At 45.0% G+C, this 17,944-nt stretch overlaps 1 protein-coding gene across 1 annotated transcript in view; it reads right to left on the bottom strand.

Moving 5' to 3' along the window:
• Positions 1–13: 13 nt before the first annotated feature.
• Positions 14–17,944, bottom strand: part of PLXDC1 (plexin domain containing 1) — a 68,379-nt gene continuing 50,448 nt past the window's right edge. The window contains exons 9-14 of the mRNA XM_019507486.1: positions 13,940–14,021; positions 9,047–9,107; positions 7,950–8,085; positions 5,811–5,846; positions 3,915–4,075; positions 14–1,580 (exon numbers count right to left, since the gene is read on the bottom strand). Of these exons, the coding sequence (XP_019363031.1) occupies positions 1,461–1,580; positions 3,915–4,075; positions 5,811–5,846; positions 7,950–8,085; positions 9,047–9,107; positions 13,940–14,021 (596 nt within the window). The 3' untranslated portion in view covers positions 14–1,460. The remainder of the gene's footprint in view (positions 1,581–3,914; positions 4,076–5,810; positions 5,847–7,949; positions 8,086–9,046; positions 9,108–13,939; positions 14,022–17,944) is intronic.

The following is a 17,944-nucleotide window of genomic DNA, read 5'->3' as shown; positions in this document are numbered from 1 at the left end:
TTGCAGCAAAAGCCTCCCTAGTGGCTATATGTGAAGAAGTATAAGCCAGGTTCTAAATGCCATGAAGCATCCATGTTTATCCTTAATGGCTATATAAATTCAGACAAAGAGAGGGAAAACATTAATTAGACAGATCCTGCCTTTGGCAGTAATCACCACCAGTGACAGCTGAACCAGCCAGTGGATAAAATATGCACCAAACATGACATCAGAATAAATAGCTGAGGATCATGAAAAAACAACAAACAACCAACTTGCCCTTTTTCTTCCAGGAATGTAAACTGCACCTCACACCAGACTTGGAATTGCTGCTAAGTGTCTTTCTTTCCTCACTTCAGATCCCAAAGCTGCTGTAGCTGGAGTCAGTGAGAGTTTAGCACTTGGCTTTGATGGGAACAGATTGGAGTCTTTATTTTCTGAAGACTAATCTTTGGTTCTGATTGGCAAAAAAAAAAAGAAAAGAAAAGAGTAAGCATCTAGGGGGTCTAATGCTGAAGTCCTTGCTTTGCTTGAGGCCTGTAGCGATACCAACAAAAATCCAGAATAGGAGCCTGATCCAAACTTAAACAAAGTCAGTAGAAAGACAGCACTGATCACAGCTTTGGATCAGGTGGATTTTATTGATGCCTATGGAGATACCCCTGTTTTAGGATGATGTAACTGACCTCAGGCTTTCCTTCCTCCTCACTCTTGTGAAATTCCCATTAAAATTTGCATGAAGTTACCTCAGGGTTTAGCCCTAGAAGAATAATGTTTTCCTTTACGCTCTTTCCCCAGCTTTTCCCATTATAATTTAATCAGTTCCTGGATGGTGGCCGTGCTAACAACAGAAGACTGACTTTGAAGGAGAAGTATCTGAGGTCTCTCACTCTCACGCTCTCCCTTTGCAGGCATCAGCAAAATTGTATAGAAAAGGCAAGTTAAAGCTATTTGTTCATAATTGCACCTGTAGAAGGTTCTCCTACAGTACATAAGCCTTAGAATAAGTCAGATTTGTGTGTCTTGCTGGAGATAGGATAAGAATTGTTATCTTGAAAACAGAGGGTTTGGGTTTGGAGCCATGTCACACCGATCAGAGGATGTGGGTCTAGGAATGGGAATTGCTCCTCTTAAGGGCTTGGGGTGGTAGCAGAAATAAAGGCCCAAAGCAAAACAAAACAAAATTAAACAGGACGAAAACTTGACTCCAGCTTTCCTTAGTGCCATGTCTCAGGCTTTGGTGCCAAATTGTTGTTACAATTCACTGCCTGTGTTTCAAGCTCCACTGTCCCAGGAGGAATTGGGAAGAATTGTATCCTTGCATTGCCCTGACATTCTTTTCAAAGCTCTGCTGGGCCTTTTTCTTCTGGTTGCTGTTCCTTTTTCAAGAAAAGAGAAAATTTGCAGTTGAATAATAGGAAACTCCAACACTTGAGACACAAGAAGGCTGGGGCATGGGGCAGGGTAAGGGAAGGGTGTGCTCAGCATTGTTCTGCTTCAACAAAGCCTTCCTTCTCCTGGCTGGTTGGTTCCACCTCAGAGTATGTCGTGTGGTTAGTGTGGTTTCGGAACTTCATAGCAGGCCAGTGGTGTGGTCTCCGCTGGGGACAAGGACAAAGATGCATGAGAAACTAATAGTCTTTAATTAAGGGCTATGCAAGGAGCTTTGCAAAAAGCTTCTGTGTCACTTGTATGGGAGCCCACCTCATTAATAATTCCTACCTTCAGAGACCACTCCAAATGTCACTGAATACCTGCTTACCATTATTAGCACACCCACCTCGATGAAGCAGCTAGCCTTTGTAAACTGCTGAAGGGATCACTGTGGATAGGTTTAATTGTATAAACATTGCTAAGTGCTGCAGAGCTATTGTTTGAAGAACTATATACAGTGCCATAGAGCCATGGACCAATGGGCTAACAGTTTTTTCCCAAAGGCTAGTTCTGATGCATAAACTAATAAATGAGGTTAAATTGGGAAGAGGGGAGAGAGGAAATGAAACCTCTAGTGAAACTAGGCCTCAGGTCTTAGGAAGAATGGCTTTGTAATTAGGGTATTGTGGACTCAGGAAAACCCACTTTAACCCCCTGCTCTGCCAGAGATTTCCAATATGATCTTGTGCAAGTCATTTTGTCTCTCTTTACTTCAGCTCCCCATCTGTTCACTGGGGATAAGAGCAGTGCTCTTCTCTAGTTGGATGCTATGAAGATAATAAATACAAGAATGCTTGTGAGGTGCTAAGATACTAAACTGTTGGGAGGTTGAGAGATTGATCCTGTGAAGCTGGTCTCCTGATAGAGACAAATGGAAGAAAAACAGATGGTGTAAAGAGACCAGGTAGCAGCTGAGAAAGGTTGGGGTCTACATGCTGCTCATCTTCTCCCCCATCAGAGCCCAGGCTAGAATTCAACCCAATCCTGATGGCTCCAGGGGGTTTGTCATAACCACCTGTATTTTTGAAGTTAAAAATCTGCATTTAAAACACACACACACTATCAGTTACATCTCTGATGGAGCATCATTTGTCCATAAAGCCTGGCAACATTAATTTAAAAAATCCAGCTCAAAAGGTAGCAACCAAAATTTTTGTTGCACTCTAGATGAGCTCTCTCTCTAGAATCTGCATGTGTACTGATGTGCAAGCATTTGAAAACACCTGCAGTGGTGTGAGAGGGAGGGGGAATCTGGAAAAAGAATGTGAGAGAGTAAAAAAGTAACTGTGGGTATGCATGGAAAAGAAAGCAGCTGGATTTCAGACAGAATCAACAACTGGAAGTTGGAGATTAGCTGTGCCTGTAGAACCATGAAAAGAAACATTTTGATATGAAGGATATCAAAGTCCCCCTCCCCTGCTCCTCTCCACTTCCCCAGATGCAGTCAGAGCAAGGCAGCTGGGTTAATTGAAATGTATCTGAATCAGGACTGCTGAGAGGATTCAGACTGCAGCAAAATAAATCTTTAAATGCATGGTCGGCTCCTGAGCTGTTGGTGAGGCCCAGCCTCCCTCTCCTTCTCCAGAAGGTTAGGATTTCCTGAGGGTAGCTGCACCTGTAGGTAAACTGCCTTTTTCTTATTCATGGCTTAGTTCTTTCAACTGCCCAAATCAATGTACTCATGGCTCAGTATACTTCGACCGCACAAATATATGGGAGTGTGAGTACTAAAGCAAAGGACCCCCATTAAGGAAGGGACTGTTTTAGGGAGCTGATCCTACTTATCTGGCAGGGAGATACCATGATGATGGTTTCAGCCTAGGTGGTTTTACTGACCTGGTAGGGGAGATACCCTTCCCCTTGGCCTTGAATGACTCAGTGTAGGTAGAGGGTGAAGGCGTGCCCCTTGCACTGTGGGCAGGCTGACCCCTGCGAGAGTCTATTATGCCTCCAATCATCCAATGTGAGGATCTTGACTACACAATTTATGATGATGGGGCTTTGCTCTTGGGCTTTCCTTCTAGCTTGCTGCTTTGGCCTTTTGGCTAGGGGCAAGTGAGACTAGGGGGCAGCTGAACTCCAAGGCCTCCAGGGCTTGGGGCTTGCATGTAGGATGCCTGCCAAAGATCTGGGAGTATCTGAAACCCTAGGCTTAAGACCCTGGGAGGCAGGATACTTGTCAGTGGTAGTGCCACCCAGACTTGAATGATTGAGCTCTGCTTAGTTGACACAAGTTGGAACTGATTTGTCCTGAGACATGAAATTTCAAAAAATAAAAATAGTATAATGCCAATGAAGTCAATGCCTTGCCAATTTATACCAAGGGTGTAAACTGGGTTGTGTGATCTTACACTACCCAATGGAGTGAATACATAACCTTGCTGGGACCTGCAGAAACCTTAACAGAAGAAGAAAATGCAGAGGGGTTGGGACACACCTCCCTTGCTTCTGATAGTTCTGATGACAGCTGGGTAGGGCTGGGACAGGGTCTCTTCACTCACCTCAATGAAAAACAAGGCGGCATTGGAGGTGGGGTGGCTGTTGATGTAAATTCCAGCGAGGATAATGGCTGCAATAAGCAGGACAGCCAGAACTATCCCCACAATAGTCCCAGCATGAATTGGGACTCCTGTTTTCTTTGAAGGAAGGTCACTTCTCACACCTGCAAAGAGATTGTTATGGAGGGATGGGAATGCAGAGATAGAAACTGGGATTTCTGGAACCCAGTGAAATAAATGACCACAGTGTAGGAGCAAGGGGAGACTTGTCCAGCAGGAGCAAAGGGAGGACAGAGGCCTTTGTCCATGCTAATATCCCTCATCAATAATGATGATTTGCATGATGGCTTGGGCCATCCCTTCTTAACTGCTGATTTCCTTTGTTGGGTCTACTGAATTACTTCTTGCACAGCAGAGGCAGGAGTGGGTGGTTCAGTGGAAATGAAAGCCAAGGACACCCTGTGCCTTTCTTCTGCCATGTGTGTAGGAGTGATCTTACCCTCTAGGGTCCAGCCCATGAAGAGAATAAGTGAACTAATACTGTGAGAGAGCTTAGCTTACATGACAGAGGCCTGTGTCTTTGGAGCTGAAGTATCTGGTGGCCCAAGCTGTATAGTGTATTGTGTGTGATTTACCTGCATTGATTGAATTTATCTCAGTGACACCCATGATACAGGGAATTCACCACATCCTCCCATCATCCCCCACACAGAGGCTGCCAGTCCAAGACAGTATCTCCCCCTTTCCTCCCCTGAAATAATTCAGATGAAGCAAGATGTGCCCTAGATGGTGGATCCCCCAGGTGAATTCCTGGATGTGATCATCCCTTTGAAACAGCAGCAACATTTGGTTTGAGAAGGGAATAAACAAGCACCCAACAGACACCCCTCAATTCATATTCCTCGTGTACTGAAATGCTCATTCTGACGGAAAACCATTAGCCATATGCTGAGCAGTGTCCTTAGTGTGTCTTACCCACAATTCCTCTGGCTCCCTTTCATTCCTTAGCTATGAATATTCAATTACACAGAGAAGAGATAGGAGCAGAGCTATGAAGGGTGTTTACTGCACAGATTAGCAATGACATTACCAGCCATTTAAGCAGCAGTTTGGCTAAAATTGAGAAGGTCATGAATTTCAAAGGTCTCGTGCTTGCTGTGGACCCAATCCTGTACCTATTATAGTCTGCAGTAGCTCATAATTTACTTCTATGAGCTCCATCAGCCCACCTGGGATGGAACTGTGATCTGCACATATACCTTGTACAAACCACCAGGGATATTGGTGTCATTGTGTGGCAGCTCTTGCGAACCAGACATCACAGAACGAGGCACTGGGATTTTTCTTGCACCACTATATCATAACAGTAGCGTTATGGTAATATAGACAGTGCTTGGCCAGCAGAGTTCTTTATCTTTGAAGTTCATTGTGAAATGAACTACTGACAAAAAGGAAGCCTAGGGAGAACCAAAGATGGGCTACTAGCAGGCTTGCTTTTGTATGTTAAGATTTAAAATGTTCTTTTGCATCACTGAGGAAATTCAAAGGCAAGAGGCTTTGTGGTCATGCTCGGGAATGAGAAACTGAAATAGATTTTACAGAGTATAAAAGGAAAAACAATTCGCTTGGTTTACCCACCAAGACTGAAGAAAAGATCAAAACAAATTGTCATCAACGCAATGTAGACTGATTCAAATGCTCATTTTTTAACAACTCAAGGTAGTATTAGTCATCTGGGGAAGGATAACTGTATTCTTATCTTGACTGCATCCCTTTGATGTTGGCTTCCAACTCTTGAGTCCATTGACTGATCATAACTAATAAGTGCATTTGATTTCAGCTTGACACATTCCCACTTAGGAAGAATCTGACCAGGTAAAGAAAAGGTTGAAGACTTACTATCCACTCCTGCATACTGATTCAGCTTTGTGTCATCTGGAAGAAAGAAACCAAGGTAAGCAGATTTAGCAGTTATATATGGGCCTCACCATTTTTACACCATCCTTCCCCCCATGCAAAAGCCTATATGTAGGGCATGCCTCTTTGTACTGCAATATTATGTTTCATGGTAGTTTTACCTCTTAGTTTGGTAGGGAAAAAGGCACCCAGAAAACAACAGAAGAATAAAACCACAGGGTTTCTGTTTGCCGCTTCCTCCTGTCAGTGACAACTAAAGCACAAACCGCTTTTTAAATGAATACATGTAGTATGCAAGCAACAGAACGAATGTACCCAGGACTGGGTCCTAGGCGTGTCAGCAGTGAACAATTACACCCTTCTGACAAGAGAAGAAAGGGATGGGGAAATCTTGTTGATTCATGAGCATTTTTGTCTGAGCTTGTGTGCAGGTGTGTGCATAATCCCCCAAAGGCAAAAAAATTACCTAAAACCCTACAAAGTAAACATTTGTAAGACTCTCTTTATAGTAAAAAAAGACCGTTTCCTGAAACATGTTGCTAATTCTGGTAGTTCAGACAAATAAAGCAAAGGATGTTAATCCAGAGGGTCCATTTCACATGAAGCCATAAATCCCATTTTGCTTTTTCTGTGCCTCCATTCCAAAGTTACTAGCATGAAGGTTAGAGGGGGTTTCTCAGTGTCTGACATTAGCAACAGCATTACTTATGAAAAATTACAGCAGTAATCCTACCCCAGGTTTCTTTGGTATTTGGCTTGGACTTTTCCCTGTCCCAGTGCTGAGATAAAAGTACACCAAGGCCAGCTAGTCAGATGCATTCACAAACATCTCCACTGAGAGATTCAATGAGCTGAGGAGGATGAAAAGGGGTGGGTCTTCTTCTGTTTTGCTTTTTTTTTCCTCTGCTTTGCTTGCTTCTCCAGATAAAGTTTGCTGTCTAATGCAGCTGGCTGTTTGTTTCCTTCCAAGATTACAAATTAACTTCATGCTTGACTACGTCACAAAAAGCCTCTTGTTCTTCTTCCAGGACTTGGCGATGAGTTGGAAAATAATCTCAGTGGTGGTGTTTTCCTCCCCTTTCCTTGAATTGCTCCTTTCAAAGTCGACTCTGTCAGCTTCAAACTCTCCCCCCGCCTCCACAGGCTCCTTCTCCATAGCTGAAGGACAATTACTAATGTTCCTTTCTATTTATTCTAATTAGCAGTTTGTGTTAGGGACTATTAAGCAGTGAAATTGAAGTGATACCTGCCGCTAGGATCAGAGGAGACGGCCCATGTGTTAATAGGATTAGCAGGCATTAGAACAGGGGTGCCTCAAGGGAGCTACAGGTCTTTACTTGGGGACTTTGTATTCTGTAAAACCTTCCATTCTCAGAGCAGAAGATAAACTGAATGGCTGTGGTTTATTACTGCCAACGTGACAACACCACTTGCTATGGGTCATCTACAGCGATGAAACATGAAACCACTGGACTAGAAGCAAGAGCCAGTAGCAGATTTAATGTGTTTTGTGGAGTGGCTACTAGGAGATAAAGATTCATGTGATGGGAAGGTGGGTTTACACCAAGGAGATGTTTTGGAAAAATCAAAGCCCTGACTCCAAACTATGGGAAGGCTGAGATCTAGATACTGAACTTTGTGGCTCCTTCTCTGGAGAATTTGTGATGAGATCAGAGGGGAACATAGGGTAGAGTTCAGTGTAACTTGCACCTTCTAGTTCTTTCAACTGATGAATGCTAAACCTATGTATTGTGCTTGTGAGATCCTCACACTGGGGTTATTCCAAGCTTAGGGAACCTCATGGTACTTGCTTTGTAGTTTCTTTAGGCTGCCACTGTGCAGAGTCGGTGTAGTGCAACCATTTAACACCTTTTAAGTGGAGTTTTGGTTTACGTTTCCTTCCATAGCTCTCTGAATCTTGCCCCCTCTATTTTTACCTCCCTGTTTCTCTCTACTCTCTTCTCTCCTTGAGCTTAAAGGTATAGGACTGAATAGCTGGGAAGGTTAACTAACTTTGTCTTTGATTTAAATTAACTTCATCATTTGACCTTGGAGCAAAAGATTTCTCACAGGAGAGGCAAGAGCCTCCCTGGCAAAGTGCATCACCCCACCTGCCTGTACCTTCCGTGGTGAGGCTGTCAATGAACATGGAGGAGGTGGAGGTGCTGATGTCCTCCTCAGATGTTGTGAAGGAGCTGTCCGGAGCTGGTGAATAGTAGCTGCCATCTGCTAAATCCTCACAGGTCTTCTCATTTGACTGAAAAGACAAAGGGAGAATGGCAACTGTTCCCAGCACTCCTCCATCCAGAGGGACAGAAACACTTGTGGTCTGAGCAAACGACTGGCAGGATCCCAAGTTCTAACCCTTCTTGAAGCACCGATGGACATCAGTTAGGGCTTGTGACCTGACTGTACCTCAGTGAAACCATCTAGTAAACTGGGAACAAAGCAGAGACTTCAGCGGGAAATAAACAAAACAAAACAGACAAAAACCAGACATGTCATCAGAGCTGATTTTTCCAAAGCAAAGCAATTAGCTCAGTCAGTGTGGAGATAGTAATACTAACTAGGATTGAAATAACAAAGCCTAAACATTTTCTTCCTTCAGGGTGGATAATGATCGTACTTCAAAGGCTCAGGAAGAAATCCTTCAGTGAGCTAGCACTGTGCCATTAGGTACTTTTGTTACACCTTTCTTTAAAGCATCTAGCACTGGCTGATGCTGGAGATGACACCAGATTAGATGTACCATTGATTTCTGCCAGAGTAGCAAAGAGGGGGTGGTACCAGGTGAGAGAGATTATCATCCATCTATTCCAGCATAAAACAGAGGTGAAATACTGTACTCAGTGGATTACTGGGTCTGATGCCATGTATGGCAAGCAAGGCTTATATTCTTCCTAACCACACAAAGCTCATGTTTTTGTTTCTGGAGAATTTGGGTGTGGCTGTATTCTGAAACTCTTTTCCTTAGTTCCATGGCATGAGATAATTCAACCACCCCTGTCTCTGAGGAACCCAAAGCCACTTACCGTTCTCCACATGGTCATAAGCATATTTAAAGCAACTGTGCTATCAAGAATTCCATTAGCAACCAAATTTCTCATCATAAGAGAGATAGGTATCTGAGAGTAGGATCCCCCTTTTTCAGAAAACGAGGGGCCACAGATGTGCTAACACTGTTAAATTAAGGGAAAATACCCTTGTCTTGACCTCACCTCCTGGCCACAGCCATAAGACAACCACTCCTCACGATATCGATCAAACCCACTGGAACATCTGTGGAGAAAGAGATTGTTATTTGGGAGAGGTGCATTCACTAACAGGCACAGCTAGCAAAGCAATCAGGGTTCCAGCAGGCATTCATTTGACTGTTCCATATGGGTGGTACTGCTTACTTCAGGCAGATGTTTCTCATCAATGTGGGAATCCCAGAGGCTACCATGATGGGCCAGTAGACAGACACTTAGCCAAACAAATGCAGTACAACACTGAATAATAGCACTAATTGTAACCAGCCTCTGTGTGGTAATGAAAACATGCAGTTGATCAGTAATGGTAGGATGTAGCAGCTACCTCTGCTTGCTCCTGTAGCCATACAAGTATAGCAAATCCATTGCATGTTTAACCCTGTTTCAGTCAGAGTTTCATTTATAGTGATTGAGCTCAGTGGTGTTTAATTTTGTGGCATGTGGGCCAGAGTTGTGATGCAGAGCTAGTCCACAGGCCAAGTCAGGCCTCATGTGCCAGGATCAGGCCCCACAGTGCCTCTGCCTGGCTCCATATGTGGGGATTGGGCCCTGCACTGCCTCCACTCAGCCCCCTGTGGCTGAAGAAGACCCACAGTGCCCTGTATGGCCCTTGCAGGTGGCACAGTCAGGTCCCATGCTGCCTCAGCCCAGCCTTGCATACCAGGATTGGGCCTCATGCTGCCCTGTGGGCCCAGATCAGCCCCGTGCTGCCCTGCATGCTGAATCTAACAAGCAGGGCCATGCTAGCCAGACCATGAGACTGCACCCAGGCCCAAAAATTTAGCAGCAAGTAAATGGCAATTAACACTGCCACTGTTCCCTTGCCAATAAATTTTCAGACCACGGGGAAGCCCCATGGGCCAGATTACATGGCTCTGTGGGCTGAATTTGTCCTACAGGTTGAGCACCCCTGATTTAGCTCATTTGCATCATTATAGGAGGCAGCAGAGGTAATAGTTAGAGCATAACAGCTGATGCAGTCTCCCCGTCCACTTTTGAAGTGGTTAAATTAACCTCTACCTATAGCCAGAGATTACATCTTAAATACTTTGTTAACATATATGGAAATTTAGAAGGGTATTTTTTCCAAGCTCTCATAAATAGCAGGAAATTTCCCTGATCGAAAAGGAGCAAAAACTCACAACATACAGAATGTTATGAGAAGGAAAAACGGTATTGCAAAAACACCATGTGGTTGATTGAACATGAAGATGATTGGAGTGCAGTTGTCAGCATTCTTCTGTATCAGAAGTGAATCTATGTCAGAAGACTGGAAAGATCTGATACAAGGGAGTCTCCACAGACATGGAGATTCCAGCACAGCTGTGTTGGAAGGACCCAGACTTTCCTCTTTACGAAGAAGAAAGGGGATGATTTTGACCCTCTGAGGGAAATAAAAAGGCAGGGAAATAGGAAAATAACATATACAGTGAGTATGAATTTCCATCCTCTGGACTGTATGCCAGGGAAAGGCCATGAACTCCATCATGTGCTTTTTTTTCCAGCAACATCTGCACAGAAGAAGTGACACAAAACAAAATGAACAGCACCAAGAAAACACCAGCTACGGAAATCTCTGCAGAAAAGGAAGGAATAGAGTGGAACTCTGATCTGAAGATGGTCTTAGGAGACAAGTGAGAAGTGAACCAAGGGTACAGCTAATAAAAGGGAACACCTCAAGAAGGAGGTGACCCAGGAGCTCTGGTCCTAAAGCATTCGTAAGATCACTTGTACTGAAAAGTTGCTTGTGTGGTAAAAGGCAAAGTTGTAATCAATGCCATGTAAGAGGGCATTATAGAGGAAGAATAGTCTCCAGTTAATGCACTAAACTTTGATTCAGGCTATCTGGATTCAGTCACTGGTTCTGCTACCAGCTTCACATAGGACTTCAGCAAGATGCAAGAATTTTCACTGGAGGCCAGCTCCTTTTGGAAGCCAATGAGATGGCAGCTGATTTACTTAGGTACCTGGAGCCTACCAGTATGTCTACCCTGAATCCCCAGAGCTCTTGGAGAAGAATGCTCCCAAGCATGTCCCACCCATCTGTTTCCACTTGTACACACCAAAGCCCCAGAAATACAGTGATGAAGCTACTCCAGGAGTACTGGATACAGCTTATCCAAAATACACAGAAGACAAGTCACAAGAGTGGCCATGAGCAGCTTTACCCCACTGTGTTTCCAGGTGTGGTGTGTGCAAGCAGAAGTGAGTGGATGGGGTGTACTCAGGAGATTTTCCCTGGGGGCACTGGGGGCACACCCTCCTTGATGTGTTTTTCCCATGTGTACAGTGGAATGACTGATACTTCTTTTTTCCTTCCCTTTTACTGTCTTTTCTATTTAGACTGTTTGCTCTTCAGGGCAGGATCTGTTTGTCTACGACCCTGGAAATAATGGATCTTTGTCTCAAGATGCTACTGTAATATAGATCATAACATATAGATCAGTGGTTCTCAAACTTTTTTTTTGCGGACAACTTGAAAATTGCTGAGGGACTCGGCAGACCACTTAAACATTTTTTTTGTTCTACAAATCAAAGCATACAACTCATATTTTAATATCAATAGTCTTACAAGTACAGATATTCTCGATTGTTCCACAATTGTTTTGTGGATCACCTGAATGGAGCTTGTGGACCACAGTTTGAGAACTTCTGATATAGATCATATCATAGGTCACAGTCTAAACTTCGATTAGCTGGTGTTTGGGAGATCACACTTGCCTGTGAAATTAATTAGAAATGCATTGAAATAGAATTCCCATGAGCTCTAGGGTTCCAGACCCCATTCACCTTGGTTTGGGGTTTGGTTTTGCTGTCAAACCTACATTCTTTTTGCATACTTTTCTCTTAATGAGAATAGCAGCAGATCTTATCATCTGAAGCTGCCAACCAGGATACTGTCCTTTAGCAAGGAAGACCTGTGACTGTGGGAGTTGGCCTACTGGGAAGCGATGAATTGAGGAGCGATGCTTGCTTGCATGCTTGCTTCAGTGAAGCTAGGAACAGACATTGTTGCATTTGTCCTTGGACATGTTGTACATGCCTGTGTTTGTCCTGGAACAGAAACATCCTGTATTGGCATCTATACACATCACCACTCTAAGCAGGGTTTAGCAAGCAGCTGAATACACTGACACTTTGCTGCCATTGATTCAATGATGCAGTCCTGGGATAACTGTTCAGATGCACTTTGTGGTGTCCTGGGATAAACTGTTAGCACTTCTTATCCTGTGAATTTTCTTTTAATTTCCCCTGCAATGGACATAGACATTTGAATGACTGCCCTTTGCCTGAGGATAAAATGGTTTATCCTGGACAAATGTGACATCTGTTTGTAGCCTTAGTGTGTTAGGGCTTTTTGCTGACTGCTTTATGAAGACTGGTTTAGGCCTGGAGATACAGCTGCTTCATTCCCCTGCTGCATTCAGGGGAAAAAAGGACATGAACCTGGACAACTGATAGAAAACAGATGTAAAGAGGCAGAACCCAGCTTCCTTGGGAGCCATATACCTTTCAGCATCTCTCTGCCAGGGAGACAGATACAACCCCATCCAATTTAGGGCACTGTTGGGAAAGGAAAGAGGCAATGTGTTCTGATGGTATGATGTCCTTGAAGCGATGGACATCTTGCATATGGATGTCACCGTGCAGAATCCCTGGATCTGTGTTACTGGGTCCTCTCCCCTGCCACCAGCTTAAAATAAATCATGTCACATTGAAACCTCATTAGGCTGGGCACATTCCTTGTTTCTGTGTATGAGCTGAATGCAGGAGGAAGGATCTGGCTTTCTTCAAGGTGGGATGGTTGGATGGAGCCCAAAAGGCTGGAATCCTCAGATGATGGAGGGGCCATGTTATCTTCTCTGGAAACTGGAGTTACCCACACCATGTGTATAGCAGGGTCGAGCCTAGTTTCACATCAGTGGAACTAGGGGGATGGGTGCTAAGTGGGGGACTCTTACCAGAGACTCAAAAGACTTTGGCTGGTCCTGCTTCCACTGTGGTACAGTCTCCCCTCACACTGGGGGCTGATGCTGCATGGGGTCATCACACACTGGGAACAGTTGCTCTTACTCCCATTGCCATCACTGCTGCTGCACGGGCTTCCCACCCACTAGCGGCTGTTCCTGAAGGCACCTAACACTCACTGGCCCTACTAAATTCAGCTGAGTCACAAGTGCTTAGCACATTGGAACTTTGTACTGAATTATGTTGTTCCCAACCACATTAGCAGGACAGTCATTTGCAATACTGCCACACATAACCCCCTACATCAAATGGGTCAGGATTTCCAGCACAGACACATCCTGAGATTAATAGATTTTTATGGCCAGAAAAGTACATTCTGATCATCTAGTCTGACCTCCTGTGTAATGCATTGAGACTCCTTCAGTGATTCCTTCATCAAACCATAACTTTTGGTTGAGCTAGAACGTTCCCTTAAAGAGACATCCACCTTTGATTTAAAGACTTAAGGTGATGATAAGTCCTCCCTTGTTAGGTTGTTCCAATGGTTAATCACACTTGCTGTCAAAATTTTGCACCTTATTTTTGGTCTATCTTCAGCATGCAACGACTGTATCTCATTCTTCCTTTGCTAGATTTAAAAACCCTCTGCTATCAGAAATCTCTTCCCCAGATAGGCACACTGTGATCAAGTCACCTCTTCACTGTGTAAGACATGAATATTTTCCTAACATAAGTCAGGTACAAATTCTAGAAAGGTTTTTCTGTTACAGGTGAATGTAACAACACTATTACACATATCAGTGGAGATTAGACCTGAGGTTGCAACTTGCTCCTCCAGCTACAGAAGGGTGAGTGCAAAGAGGACCAAAGAGGAAACCCAATCTGAGCTACCTCTGCAGGACATGACACCAGCTGCAGTTGAAAGTCATCTCTGAGGTCACACACATTTCACAGCTCTGGTGCTGGAGACAGGCTGTAAGAGAAAGAAGATAAATGTACCAGTAACGCACTAGCATTTGGACAAAATTGGACATGAAGGAGAGCGCACTCAACATGGGGGAGCCTGGGTTAAAGGAGACCATTGTCTGATGAACCCCTCATCCAGCCTCTATGGGCAGTGAATTTGGAAGTCACGTTATCACCTCCCTAACAGGAATGGGCTGATAATATTTCAGTAGGGGAGTTTCCATCAAAATTAACTTGGAAAAATCCTAAACCCAGGCCCTTGCTGCTTCCTGTTTTAACCCAGAGAATTTCTCATTAGGAAGAAGGGAAGTGGGGCAGACATTTGGTTGCTATAAAAAGGTTTGTACTTAGGTCCTGAAAAAATATCTACAATAGACTAGCCCTGTGCTGTGCTTGAAGTAAGCCCTTGTAGGGGGGAGTCATTTATTTGTGCTATCTGAGTGGGATCTATTCTCTACCAGAATGTGAGAAGGCATCCCAGTCATTGCTGCAATTTAGCGCAAATTTTTAATAAAGCTCCCCCAAGAACCGCAGCCAGCATATCATGGCAGATTAGAGACTTAGCACTGGTCTGGAAAGACAAAGGCCCTGGCACACTTTTGGCACTGTGTGTATATCTGCTTCTGGGCCTCACACACTCCTACCAATGGTGTCAGACTGGAGTGACAGCCACCCTTGCTTTTCCCTATTCTCTTTGGAGCTTGATATAACTCAATGCTGACTGGAAGCCCCTATGGCTTCTCCAGCCTGGGGCTCCCGACACTCATAACCTTTCCAATGTCCATCACTACCAACTTTCAGCCTTGGCATTAACACCCCTGGGCACTTTGTGCTCACAGCCTATCCAATGCCCCTCCTTCCCAACCCACGCTGCCTTCCCTGCTGTTCTAACTATAGTGTTCCCACATTTATCAGATTCCCCTCAGTCTTCACCTCCATACCCATTCCCTCCTGCTGGTGGTCCAGCTCTGGTCTCCAGCTTAGCAGCTGTTGTCACTTCCATTGGAACATATAGTTATTATGGAACAGTGGTCTCCCAGATATAGGCAAAGCCCTGAAATGCCCATTCCACTTGTGACCTAAATAAGACTTGAGCTCAAACCTCCAGCAGGGATAATCTAGTATTTTCCCAACAGCTCTTCAGTTCCTGTAAAGATGTGTTCTCAACTGCCCCAGCTGCCAGGGGAAAAGGAAGTAAAAAAGAAAGAAAATATTTCAGAAACCTTATTTATGATCTGCTTTGCAGTGACCCTGCATGTTATTAAGAGTGTCATAAAATAAACAGGGGAGACCATTTAATGCATAACCTTGGTATACTCAGGACAGATTTACTCTTTGGCTTGTATTTATGTACTGCATCATAGCTTTTCCTTATGTGTATGTGTCCTTGGTATCCTGTACACCAAATGTATCTATTTAAAAGCTTCCTTTGTGAATATCATCAGAGTCCTCAGGGACTCTGAGGGTTATGGAATCAAGAAGCACTTTCCACACAGTTTTGAAAGGGTGTTGTGAACCAGCCTAGAATAAATCAGTAGGGCTGTGCGAAGCTTCGGGTGGTGATTTGATTCGGAGGAGATTCAGCATGATTCGGTGGCCAAATCTTCAAATCTGAATCGAATCACGGGACCAATGTAAAGGTCCGAACTGATTCAAAGCTCTCCGAATCTTTGGCAGCGTGGGGCAGTGGGGAACAGCGGGGATCACCCCCTACCCAGCAGCACCTGCTGATCCGGGGCTTTTTTTCCCTCAAGTTCTGGGAGCTGGGACAGGCTGGGCGCCCACTGCTGGGCTGGGAGAGGGGTGGGGGATGGGCCTGGCCTGACTCATTCAGAGATTCGGCTACTGCTGAATCTCCGAATCAGATTTGGCCGAATTGAATCGGGATAGTGATTTGAATCACCGAAACGAATCACTGTCCCCCAAATCGGCCAAATCCAAATTGAATACTAGCTGCTTCGCACAGGCCTATAAATCAGTGTTCAGAAGTGGTTAGCTGCATGTATGTGTGTGTGCACGTGCTTGCTCTCAGTTCTTATGAACATCTGTCCCAGTCATACCAGTAACACAGATGGGCACAACAGGGTTAAAACTGAGTCAGGGTTAAAACAGCAGATGGATTCCTGGAAATCAAGACTGAGGTGCATCAACCAAGCTGGTAAGGATGGGGTCACCGGGGTTTGGAATACTAGGAGGTGCTGCAGGTCAGGATGATGGGAATCACAGAATCATAGAAAATGAGGGTTGGAAGGGACCTCAGGCGCTCATCTGGTCCAACCCCCTGCTCAAACCAGGACTATCCCCAACTAGATCCCCAACTAGATAATTGCAGCCAAGGCTTTGTCAAGCCAGGCCTTAAAAATCTCCAAGGATAGAGCTTCTTCCACCTCTCTGGGTAACCTGTTCCAGTGTTTTATTACCTTCCTAGTGAGAAAATTCTTCCTAATATCTAATCTAAACTTCCCCTGCTGCAACTTGAGACCATTGCTTCTTGTTCTGTCATCTGCCACCACTGAGAACAGTTTAGCTCCATCCTCCTTTCAACCTCCTTTCAGGTAGTTAAAGGCTGCTCTTAACTCCCCTCTCAGTCTTCTCTTCTCTAGACTAAATAAGGCCAGTTCCCTCAGTCTTTCCTTATAAGTCATGTCCCCCAGCCCCACCCTGCCACCCCCATTTTTGTTGCCCTCTGCTGGACTTTCTCAAATTTGTCCACATCCTTTCTGTAGTGGGGGGCCCACTAGAACTGGAAGAACAGCAGTGGCAGGGGATCTAGAATGAAGCGTGCTGTCAGAGTAGACTGATACTGGCTTTGGATTAGGGTAAATCAGTATTAGATATGAAAGCATATGGGAAGCTTGCATTGTGCCTGCTCTTCTCACTCACTCCAGGACAACAAAACAAATCAGGATGCTTCTCTTCATCCCAGTTCCCCAGTTCTGCTACAAAACAGCCATGCTTCTTAGGTGTGGTGGTGGGCATTTGGGAATTGCTATGGGGAGGGATTGAATCTGGGCTGGTTCAGCAAATGATGTCCATGTCTGACAGCAGTCATGGCAGGGATCCAATCAGGAACCTTTAGGCTAGGGACAGACATTCAAAAAGCCTGAGCCTGAATTGATTCAATCTTTGCAGGTTAGTCTAACCTGACCAGGCTGAACTGGTTTGAAACTGGACAGACATTCTCTCTGCACTGAGGAAATTCAGGCACATGCTGGAAGTGGCTCAAGCTAGAAGCCGGCAGGTGCTAGAGCAGCCCTCCCTTCCCTTCTGCAGGGAGCTGAGCTGAAGGGAGCATGGCCAGGCCCAGGCAGGACTCTCTCATTAGGGAGACCTGCCTGCAGGGTCACAGGCTTTTCTCCACTGGCTGCTCAAGGGGCAGGAGTGTTGCCAGCCCCCAGCCCCGGGTTAGCACTGAGACAAGGGGGATGTACAGTGCATGCATCTGTTGATGATACGGACCTTTTCAATCTCCCTCCCTGCTTTGCCATACTGTCTGTAGCAAACTGACAGGCAAGTAAGGGGTGTGGGGGGGAAAGGGGGGGCAGTGATAAGTCTTTATCACCTGATTAGCAAAACAATAGCCTCTCTTCACATTACTTCAAACTTCTTAAACAGCTTACCAGCTGACCTATTGATTAGCTCCAAAAGCCCTAAGCAGTCACTGTTCTGTCTGCCTATCCCAGTGAAATTGGAGAGAGACACATGCACAGACACCTCTGAGCATTAGCTAGCATACCACATGCTGGCTATGGTCCATGCTGTGGCAGAGAGGAGGAAGGGATCTCTGCTTAAGCAGTGAGTGGTGAGGGAGTGGGAAGTGTGGAGCACAGGGAAGCCAGCAGACCGTTCTGTGCCTGCAAGCCTGTGTCCAGCCAGGGAGCAAAGGGGAGGGGCTAGCTCTGCTGTGGAGCTGAGAGCCCCGCCCAGCCC

Source organism: Gavialis gangeticus, unplaced genomic scaffold, assembly GCF_001723915.1.
Source record: "Gavialis gangeticus isolate Ggan-Ray unplaced genomic scaffold, GavGan_comp1, whole genome shotgun sequence".
Lineage (NCBI taxonomy): Eukaryota > Metazoa > Chordata > Crocodylia > Gavialidae > Gavialis > Gavialis gangeticus.
Note: the sequence above shows the minus strand (reverse complement) of the source record. Positions and strands in the feature narration are given on the sequence as shown.